This window comes from Astatotilapia calliptera, chromosome 7, assembly GCF_964374335.1.
Source record: "Astatotilapia calliptera chromosome 7, fAstCal68.1, whole genome shotgun sequence".
In the NCBI taxonomy this organism is placed as follows: domain Eukaryota; kingdom Metazoa; phylum Chordata; class Actinopteri; order Cichliformes; family Cichlidae; genus Astatotilapia; species Astatotilapia calliptera.
In genome coordinates, this window is record NC_137428.1 from 64,507,848 (window position 1) to 64,519,093 (window position 11,246).

The 11,246-nt window shown below is 42.9% G+C and overlaps 1 protein-coding gene across 1 annotated transcript in view; it reads right to left on the minus strand.

Moving 5' to 3' along the window:
- The window catches only part of b4galnt4a (beta-1,4-N-acetyl-galactosaminyl transferase 4a), a 153,352-nt gene extending 142,536 nt beyond the window's left edge, over positions 1 to 10,816 (minus strand). Inside the window, exon 1 of the mRNA XM_026176454.2 lies at positions 8,417 to 10,816. Coding sequence (XP_026032239.1) covers positions 8,417 to 8,558 — 142 coding nt within the window. The 5' untranslated portion in view covers positions 8,559 to 10,816. The remainder of the gene's footprint in view (positions 1 to 8,416) is intronic.
- Between the last annotated feature and the right edge of the window lie 430 nt (positions 10,817 to 11,246).

Below are 11,246 nucleotides of genomic sequence, written 5' to 3' on the forward strand. Positions count from 1 at the left end.
AGGCTCAGAAAAGAGGGAAAAACTCAAATAAATTTTGGCCATTACATGATAGCAAATTAAAAAGCTCGGTTAGTGAAGGGATGTTAAAATTCAGTGCACACTGCCGGATCTCCACTCAGAGCAAGCATGCACAGTTATGCAAACACAAACAGAGCCCCAGAGTAAACTGGAAACTTTCCTTTGCTCTTGAATACCTTTCCTCATGACCGGCCACAATAGGAAAATGGGAACAGTGTTTAACAGGCCTCGGGGAGCAATGCCGCGCTCCTTCACAAAGCGGCTCACATCAAGCTGCTTTGTGAATCAAGCTGGGCAGCAGGCCTTCGAGACAAAAGACAAAAGAATGACAAAGTGCAGCCCTCGTCCTCTCTCTTTTTCTTGCTCTCATGTCCTGTCTCCTTTGGCACTCCAACACGTAACCAAAAAAAAAAAAAAAAAATTATACATAGAGGGAGACGGATATAAAATATGACAATGTAGAAAGGAAAAAACCTTAAGAGGAACCTTTATAATTCAGCTTAACGAAGCAAAAAGTTACAAAACTACAAAAGCGTCATATTTGAAAGCTGTCAGCAGGGTAGCTCCATCAGACCAACTGTGGAGCAGTGAGGAACCTTATCGTAACTGCCACATTTTTTTTATCCTTTTAAATATATAGCCACACATAAAATGCAGGATTTATAGTAATCTAAATGGTGGGAAAAGTCCTTAAATGTCAGAGTGAAGCAAACCTCAGACTCTCCCCCTCACTTCACCCGAGAAGCTTTCATAAATTTGATGAATTCCTAGCCCACCTCCAGATCTTCCCCACACTTGTAAATATTCATAAGTTTATGATGAATAGTAAAAATGTGCATGCCAGTGCTTTCAAAAGAAAACAGGGAATACAAGCGAAAACTACAAAGAGAGTTGCACGCAGGGACAGTCAAGCTTCAGTCAATTTACTCTTTCATATCAAGTGTTTCCATTTTCTGGAATTTTCTGCAGGGCTTAAAAAAAATAGCACTCAAAGCTGGTTACAATGCAACCAACACCTTTGTCTCCATAAAGTCAGTCTATTCCATCTCCAAGGTTTATCCATCTCTCTCCTCTGATCCCTTCCCTGCCTTTGTTGCAAGTCGTCACAGCCTCCGGGAGAGGTGACCTTTTCCATTAACCACCGCCACAGAAAGCTCATTCTGAGCAGCAGGGAGCGCACAGACACACACTCTTTGATGATTGATTGAAATCCTGCAAGGTCCGGATCGCTTACAGTAAGGAAACACCAAAGCTGATACAGCCCCAACACGGCACAGAAACCCCATGAAAGAAAATACTTTTTGCAGAGGTGGGGAGTAAAAAGCGGAACCAAACCTGAGCACGGAAGAAACTGACAAATCCCATCACGACAGGGATCACGATCGTCTACAGTCGATACTCCCACCTGACATCTGTCTTTCTGGCTCTCGCTCTTTTCTCTCTCTCCGTTTCTCACTTCTTAAACTCACCAATTCATTCTGATTCAAACTTACCTCCCCTGTGTCTCACAGCTGTGTCCTATTAAATTGTCCAAATTGTGTGGGTTTTTACGAGTCTCTGCTGAGGAAATTGGTCTTAATTAAATCTTAATGGCGTTGTTTAACAATGTGATTGGAGAATTATTAGATACCCCCGCTGTATAATCTAGCTACACCTGAATAGGTTTCTATATATTACAGGAAAAGCCTTTCTTTAAGAAGGTAGCCTGACTGGCAATGTATTTGTGGCATAGGTCCAATGTTTTGGGAAGGGAGGGACCACCCCCTTTCTTTTGTATTTGTGGTTATGTATGTGTTGATGAATGAGTTAGCGTGAGCGGTAGGTAGTCTCATCTCTCTGTGAGAGCACACTGATAAAAGTAATGGTAAATGGCCTGTATTTGTCTAGCGCTTTACTAGTCCCTAAGGACCCCAAAACACTTTACACATTCAGTCATGCACCCATTCACACTGGTGATGGCAGGTACATTGTAGACACAGCCGCCGCCGGACACTGGTGCCACCGGGCCCTCTGACCACCACCAGTAGGCAATAGGTGAATTGTCTTGCCCAAGGACACAACGACCGAGACTGTCCAAGCCGGGGCTCGAACTGGCAACCTTCCGATTACAAGGCAAACTCCCAACTCTTGAGCCACGATCGCCCCATAAAGAAGTAGCTACAGCAGCTATTTTGTGTGTCTAAGCAGCCCCGGTATGAGTAAACTGTTAGTATCCAGCTGTACGCTGTGCTCGCCACCTCCTAAAGGAATAAAGCAATGTTGGTGAAAGTTTCCGATGCCTTTCTGTAGCTCTCCACTGTGCTGAGTTGACCCAGAGAGAAAGCTAGTTAGCAGCTTTGACCCAGACTAATGGTAGGAGCCACAAATCTGATGTATATACAGAGCTCCATGGACAGCACAGGCAGATTATTATGAATGTGCACCAGAAGCACTAAATGGCTTCGGTCATGAGTCATAGCCACATCCTCCCATGATGCATCCTGCTGCATGTCCCACCTGTTGCATGAGAAGGGTGTCCTTCTTCTGCCCAGTCGCTCCTCCCCAATTTACCCCACCCCAACCGGCTCCCCACCTCGCCCCAATCATAGCAAGCGTGCCAGTGGGCAGACAGTGCCATCATTCAGCTGCTTCCTCTTCTGCTCGGCTAAACACTGGGCCTAAAGTGCAGACGGCAGCGAGAGCGGGGAGGTGTGCACTCACAGACACATGCAAAAACACACACGCAAAAAGAAAAAAAAGAAATAGAAAAAACAGACTACATCACACATACACACTTGCTCCCTTTTGCACAAAATCTCTCTGTTTCACTCGCTTACTCTTGCACATACACAGTCAAATCTCCTGCGGCAAAGCTGTGGCAGCGGGCCAGAGATCTCATCTGCATGGGGCAAAGCTGGTACCTTGATGGTGGCTCGTTAGGCAGGCCAACACAAATTTCATTAACCCTGAGGTTAACACACTCTGGACTTGTGTTTTTTCCAGTGCTTTTCACTGACCTATCAACCCGACCTCTTTCATTTCTCAATTCTATATCCGCATCTGTTAAATCTTACATGCAACACTTAGGAGTCATGAAATGCACTGTGGGCATGTGAATGCAACACATGCTGAGTGTGAAATATCTTTGAGCTGTTTTACATTCTGTCCAGCAGCACTGTGCAATTGCTTTAGCATTAGAAAGAAAATGCGAAATGAATTGCAAGAGGAAGCCAAAAGTGTTACTGAGGAAATACACAAATTCTGACTGTGTGTGCAAAAGGAAATGTAATCAAATTCATGTACTGAACGCATCAAAGGTGTAGGGTATCATTTCCCTCCCTTAATCCTTCTCTTGTCTCCACCTTTAACAGGCAGATCTCACCGCGTCCGAAGCACATCGAGGATGCAGTCTGAGCTGTTACAGAAACAGTTTATCCTGGCTGCGGAATAAGCCAAAGAAAGAGAGATTTACTGGGTTGGACAAATAAGCTGTGGGGCAGATTCATGGTTGAGCCTGTGGCAGTTACCCCAGCTCCCAAGACGCAATCTAACAGATGCCACACGGGTATACTTCTATGACTCAAATGGAATAAGATGTCAAATTAAATGACAGTTTCATGCATAATGTTAATTGTTACATTTAATTATCTCTCAATAACGGTGAACAGAGGCAGGAACATTTTGAGATTCCATTTTCAATTTTCAGATCACAGCAAACGTCCACCTGGAAATTGAATCATGTGCTTGTATACCTTCAGAAACAGTTCTATGTGGGACTGCAAGAATATAAATTGCAACAGTAGTCCGGCTGCAATTTCATAACTCAGTGCTTTCAGATTTTACTTTGATGAAAAGTGCCCGAGCTCTTTCGCAAAGAAACAAGATACCAAAGTGGAAGCAATCTCTAAAATCCCAACTACCCAGCTGGGTTCACACCTGTCCCTCACTTCAACATGCTCAAACCATTCACCTGATGCAGACCTGCACACTGCGCTCTCGCTGGGCTCGACTAAATAAAAAAATAAAAAAATACACCTAAGATATAAAACTATAAAAAGTTCCATAACTGCTTTTTACTAAGCAGAGGGTGTATATCTCTGTTTGTTTGCTTCTTTACCAACAACTATCAAAGTGCAAGTGGGCACTGTGGATAACTGCATTATTTAGAAAGCTGAAAAGGAAGATATATTATTATATTCACCACTACATGAATAAATGATGAATAAAAAACTGCTATCTATGTGTTTAAGATTTTAAATCCTGATAGATCACAAAGTCTCTATAGAGTGCAAATACATTTATTAACTTATTAATTTTTTTACATTTACATATTTTACCTCATTATACAAATGAAGACGCTGTCATTCCTTTTGTGTTAAGGTGTCGACTACTGCTTGATTGAGCCGAGGCTCTCAACAGAGACGACAGCATTCAGTCAGAATCTTGTACAGAGAAGTGAAACCCCACTACAGTTTCAAATAATACTGTTCCAAAGGACCATTTACATTTTAAATTACTGATAAATGCCTATGTTTACTTTAATGTTGTTTTAATTGGATATATTTTTATCTAGTCACTTCTTTATTTTTTTGTATTCGGTAATTTCAGGCCTTCATGTAAAAGCAGTGTCTGTTACCAGTTTGGTGCAAGAGTGACCAACCATAAGAACCTCAAGAGCTAAAATTAGGAAAAGTGACACCGGAGGGCATGGTTACCATGACAGCGAGCCAACCTGAGCCTGCCGCTGCCGAGATACAACAACAACAAGCTAAATCAAACTTTATGTCCAACTGCAACTACATCTGAATGCTTGAATGTGATTATGTATGTGACTTGGTTAGTTTTTTCCCCCCTCAAGATTTATTACATTTTTATGACAACGCATCTATAAGATGCGTCTGTTTTAATTTCAAATTCCATCTAGATATTTAATAGATTCATGCTTCCTGGAAACCTATGAATGCACTTGTCTTCATAAAGTAAGCGCCAAGCACCACATGCGCCTTTCCCATATGTTGTCTCCATGGGCAACCAAGCAGTCAAGCTGTTGAAAATCCTGAGATTTCCTCCTCTTCGACTTCCTCTTTATCCACGGTGATGCAAGGAAAGGTATGTTTGGATTATGTGCCGTTCGACAAACACAGGCACCACATCTGTGTTTATATGAGGGGTGGCTGCGTGTATGCACATGCATGAACCGCCGCGTGTGTAATCGCAGTTAATCAATAGAGGGCTGTATGCAGCAGCAAGCTTTCCCCCTTTGCCTTCTCGCCCATTCCAGTGGACCTGTTGAAGCTGGAAAACAGGGGGGGCTGCTGTACGACTGGGTGGCTAGGTAAATGTGGCACTCATCTAATATGCACTGCTGATTTACCTGCCAAAACACATCTTCATTAAAATTCAGATTAAATAAAGGCCAGTCTGGCCAGTGTGCCGTCATAAAACTATTTAATTATACCTTTTGGCTTTCGTCATAATCATAGGTGCAACAGCTAGCATGGCTTTCAAGAAAATACAATTAAATGCCCTAAGTAACGCTCATATATTTACAAATGTCTCAATAAAATAAAATTATATTTCTTTGACTGGTCTATTCAGTATATCATAGTCAATCATCTTATTATAAAGATAGAAAATAAAGATTGTTGGGTTTGTAGATTCCCTACTACTAATGGGATATGAGAAAAAACCTCTTGGCCAACAGTTCCTTTTTCAAAGAGAGTCCAAAGGGTCAGAAAAATGCTACAAAGAGTCTACTCATGTTTTATCCCTCACTTCACAAGCTACATGTCCTATGTGCTTATAGTGACAGAATCAATAGCTCACTTCATGCTTCCACCTTACAAGCTTTAAAAATCACAAAAAACCTAAGTGGACTGCCCATCGCCCTGTTGCCGCTGGTCTATCACACAGATCCATCCTGTATTTAATAATTTAGTGGTATAATAATTTAGCACGGTTGTGGCTGACTTAGTGCTCTGAATGACGACAACCCTGAACCAAAGAGGCCTAATGACACTTCTAATGCAGATGCGGTCAGATTGAACCTGAGCTGATCTTTAACATGCCAGCACTCCTGCGCAAGGTCCTGCGCCCATGTGTGAATAGCACAGTTAATACCCCAGTGAATTCCCAGTGAGCAGGTGGGCGTCACATGTCCGACCTCCTGCCTTCAGCACGAGAACAACGCTTTTCCACAAGTGACAATACATCTCACTCCAAGCAGACCAGTGAAAAACAGCTCAGATAAAATATCCAAACGTTCGAATAATTTGGTTTACTTATGCCACGCAAAAGGTAAGTCGCTGGGTAAAACCAAAACAGAATCTTGCTCAAGGCCACCAGCACCCACTGAGAGCACTTTTCTTTCTCTGCAACACAAAGACTCTCATCAGACAGAGTTCATCCGTTCTGTTTCCATGTTCAAACTGGATTCTCACTTTTCTGCTTTTTTGAGAAACTATGGTGATACAGCTTCTCACAACATTAGTCACAATTAAGCTGGAATGGCCTCCGCTGGGCTCTTCATGCTTCTGTTTCTCAAAGCCCTGCTGGTCATACGGCAGTAACACTTCATCTAGTGGATGATGAAGAACGAACAAGAAAAAAAAAAAGAAGGAGAAGATTGGGTCAAGATAAATCTAATTTCCTCCAAAATACAGACGACCAGAATGGAAATTTACCAGTGTCACTTCATATCGAAATAATGTCGTAATCAGGCCAAAAATGAAATTACATTATTTCTACCTGCCCCACCTCACTGCTAAGAATCAATTGAAGATTGTGTGGGAAAAAAAGAAAAAAAACTGGCAGCCCAATATGAATATTTACACACTTCATAGAGCCCCATTTCCAGTAATGGCTACATCTCACTTAGAAACCCTTAGTACGAGAAGGGACATGTTATTCATAAGAGGTTAAGTAAGTTGACCTGCTCAGATGCCTACTAAAAAGGAAGACAGTCAATTAGACACATAGATCGGCACTGCAAGCATAACAGCTTCCTTCCTCACCAGACAGCCGCAGCAGACACGTCACAAAGGCAGTTTATTAAAGGAACCCTTAAAAAGACGAGCATAAGTATATTGAAAATATCTGTGTGTGCTGAGGTCCGTGATTTCACTCAATGAAAGGAACTGTCATGCTCTTGGGCTAATTAATGCAAAATCGGGAACGACATGCAGCAATAGCAAAAATAAATAAATAAATCACAGGTAGTGAAGAGCTTCCATATATGTGAACACAGGTTATGGATACAAAACCACGAGTGTGAATATTTTCAATAAATGTAACCTTTGTGAAAACAGCAGTTTAATATGCATTTTTTTTATTCCTCGAGTGATCTGCAGTATACCTGCAGAGTACAATAATATTTGCTTCATAAAAGAGTCAGTGTAGGAATACTTTGCTGGGCATTTACACTCAAAGCCCTGACGCAACTTTACAACTAACTTAGCAGCAGTAAATAAATGATATTGGCAGTCTCCAGCCCTCCATATGATTCAGGATTCTCATGATCATAAACTATATCTGGTCTGTCACTGGGGAAACCCCAGCACTGAGATCAGACACAATGGAATGATCCTTGTATGTCAATCAGCCATGTGTGCATGTGCACGGACGGTGCCCACAGTTTCAAGGACATCATAATTATTGCATATCACTTTACACAGACAGCTGCAAGAAATACAGGCACACCAGCACCCAGCGTTAAATCTGAAGTAGGCTCGCCAGTGGTGTATTAGTTCCAGTACTTTTTATCATCAGCCATTCCTGTAATGCTCAGCATCATCTACTGTTACAGCCAGCCGCTACTGCTGTGCACTGTGGATAAACGCAATCAAGCCTTGGTAATAAGAAGCACAACAGCAGCAGGTGGAAATGTGCCTCTCGCTGCACTGCCCACCTTCTAATATTTTTCAGGCGTTGCTGTGACCTCTGAAGCCACCTTCACAAGCACCACTTTGATTATTGATGTTGAAGGTGAGGGCCTGACTTTGGACCAGGACACATAAACAGGTGCTTTTTTCTTAGCCTAGAGAAAGAAAAAAAAGCTCTGGCTAATTTATAAGACATGCTCTCACTCTCTCTGTGAGAGTGTTACTTGTTGTAGTAGATCAGGTTCTACCGATCACAGCAAACAAAGGAGAGCAATGTGTCAAAGCCAGAAGAGCGTTTGTTTCATGAAAACATCTGAGCTACAACTATGTGACTGTTTAGAGACTGTATGGCATTAAAATCTTACTTTTCCTACCCATCCTACAGGAGCTCGCTATTCTAGGTGTTAACTTTATAGCAGTGTTACTTTAGTTAATGATTAAAACAGTTTTCATAAAATGATTGTTAAATGTTTGTTTCCGGTACTCCTCTTAGAAAACTTGCATGAAACGAACAGACAGGTTTCTCTTAAAAAATCTACCTTTTCCGTAGTTGAAGTGTAGTTTGATAGTCTTGCCCTGGTTGATGTGCAGGTAAGTGAACCAAACCGCCGAGGTGAGCAGTACCAGCAGCAGCAGGAGCTTGAACTGCTTCCGGATCTTCTTCACGGGGAAGCGCAGCATCCTCGCTGAAACATCCTCCGGTAGGCGCCCGGTAGATGGTTAAAACGAGTCCAGAAGGCTGCTGACTGTTCGGGCGCTGCTGTGTTGTGTTTCTGGGCTGTTCGCGCCTCTGCTGAAGGACTACCTCTCCCAGTTACAGCGACGGCATCCCTGCGAGTGTTAACTACAGCCCCAATGCGCGTCTCGTCCTCCCACATCCACGGGGTGCCAGCAGCGCCAAACTCGTTGTATCCTCAGATCTGGTAGCAAACACCTCCGTGGCAGTCATCGTTTATGAATGCAGTCCGTTGTCTCCCCTCCCCTACACGAAAACCGCGGGTTCAGGCTTCCCTGCTGGAGTTTTACAGGCGTCCGAGAGGAAGCGGAGGAAAAAGGGACTGCGGATCAAAAGCCGCTGAGTTCTGCGACCGTGGGAATAAAATAGCAGTCCGACGATAATCTACGCAAATCCCCTAAAGCTCAAGCCCATGCTGACACCACGACGGTTTTATCGGCTACTCGAGGATCATCCACGACCACGGCTTTAGCGCAAAGTATCAAAGAGTAATAGGAGAAGTGTAGTTTCCGAGAGGAGATGTGGTCGCACTTAGCATTTCTGCAGGTGGGTCATTTAATCTTTTTACCGCCGAGCACAAATGAAGTGAAGTGGCCGTCAGTGAAACGCGGGCTACTGCCAGAGAAACCTCGAGGTAACTGGACTAGGAAGGGGGGAAAGGTCAGGGTGGCAATCGGCCAAATGTCACAACCCTCCGCGCTCCATCTATTGTTAAACACAGCGCACACAGAGAGCCTGGCTTCCAATCGATGGCAGCGCGTTCAGCTGGAGCGCGTTTTTATTGAAGTCCGGGGAGAGGAGGGGCGATCAGCTGTCATCCTCGTACTCGGGTGGGTTTAAAGCCCAGCGACGAGTAAATATTACGAGATGCAGATAAAAAACTGCTCCATGGCGGCGTAACAAAGGTGGGTTACTCAAAAGCGACTGTGCAATAATTTGAGGTCCGGGGAAGAGATGCCCATGTGCTCTGGTTTCTCCGTTGTCTTCACGGCAGGTGCATTTTTTTTTTTACCTCATTCTCCCAAAGTAGGCTAGCAGCACTGTCCGACTGCACAATTAACACAAGAAAGACCACAAGCGAGCGAGCACTTCACCAGGATTAAACCAATAAGCACAATACGTGGCACTGCTGGGATGCACTACCTTGTGTTGTTTTTTCTCTCATGAGCTTTTTTTCCCATTAAAACGCCGCAACAGCATCATCAGACCTGCGTGTCAACGAGCACTGGGAGTAAAAAAAATAAATAAATAAAAACCAGCTGAGGTCCAGGAAGGGTGTCGCGGAGAGCCCAGCAACAAGCTGAGGAATAACCGGGAGAGAACATGGTTTTGTTTTGCTACAATGAAGGAGGGTATCTCCAGTCCCTGCACAGCTCAGTACGCCCATCAATTGAGCATCTTACGGTGCAGAGCAACCTAACCTGAGAGAACGAGGAATGACAAGTCCGTTGTCCAATTACAAATACGCCATGAGCTCAGAGGAGGCGGGTCTACTTGTTTGCCTTCGCCGTTGCTTGGCACTCACACGATCCAGCATCCAATAGCTGAACGACCATCCTGAAACTTGTTCACCGTTCCTGTTTTACCATATCCCCCCAGAATTCAAGGACCCATGTTAATTAGATGAGCAATGATTAGTCGCTTTTCAGGAAATGTAGAAATAACTCGCCAAATGAAACCGCACAAATGGCCTTTGGAAGATTAATTAAACCACTGTACACCGAAAAGGGGAGGAAAATCACATTTTATTCTAATTTTGGTGTTGGGTTTGTTAATTCCTTCAAAAATGTATTTCTAAATCAATTAGTTTCAGTAACACTCATTGCACGTTTTTTCTGATTAAAGCACACATTTTAATTCCTCGACTGGAGATAAATTTCATTTGTTTGCCAAACTAAACTGAAACAACGTCCCCGTTGTTTCAAAGAAAAATGATTTGGTCGGAATTACGATTTAAAACATTAATCGTAAGCCTAATACTTGAAGCGGAAGTGAGAAAATTACTAAATACTTCAGTCATGTCATTACGAGGCTGGAAACCTTGTGAGCCATCTTTACAAATTATCTAGACAGCCTTTGTGTGTGAGCTGTGTGGCGACACCCTGTAGACCAGTCATGACGCACGCTTGACTGCCCCCCAGTGGTCAACGATAAAAAGAAACTATAATGAACGCAACACTAATTTAAGAAATAAAAATAAAAGAAACGATTGCATATGTGTGAAAAAGTTTCATGACTTGTTGTTGCTGTGAGGGGCTGCTAATTATTTATATCTTATGAGTCCATAGTGCATACTTTTGTGTGTCGTATTTAATAGTTTAGCTACAGATTTTCTTAATAAAAGTGCTCAGAGGTTCTTTTATTACAGCAGGCCCCGCCCAATGAATTCAAATTTCAAGTTTTAATCATCGTGGTAGAATTTGTCAGCATAACCTGCTCCAGGGAGGCTTTGGTGTACATTTATTAGGCTGTCTGGAGTTGACTGCCCTTAAAAACTGTTGTGTTTGCGTTGTAATGCATATTGTGATTTCCCTAAATCTTCCCTCTGACAAATACCCTCCATATGGTAACATTTAAAAAGACTCAAACTAAACCTGAAACTAATAAAAACTTAACTAAATCTAAACAGTTAC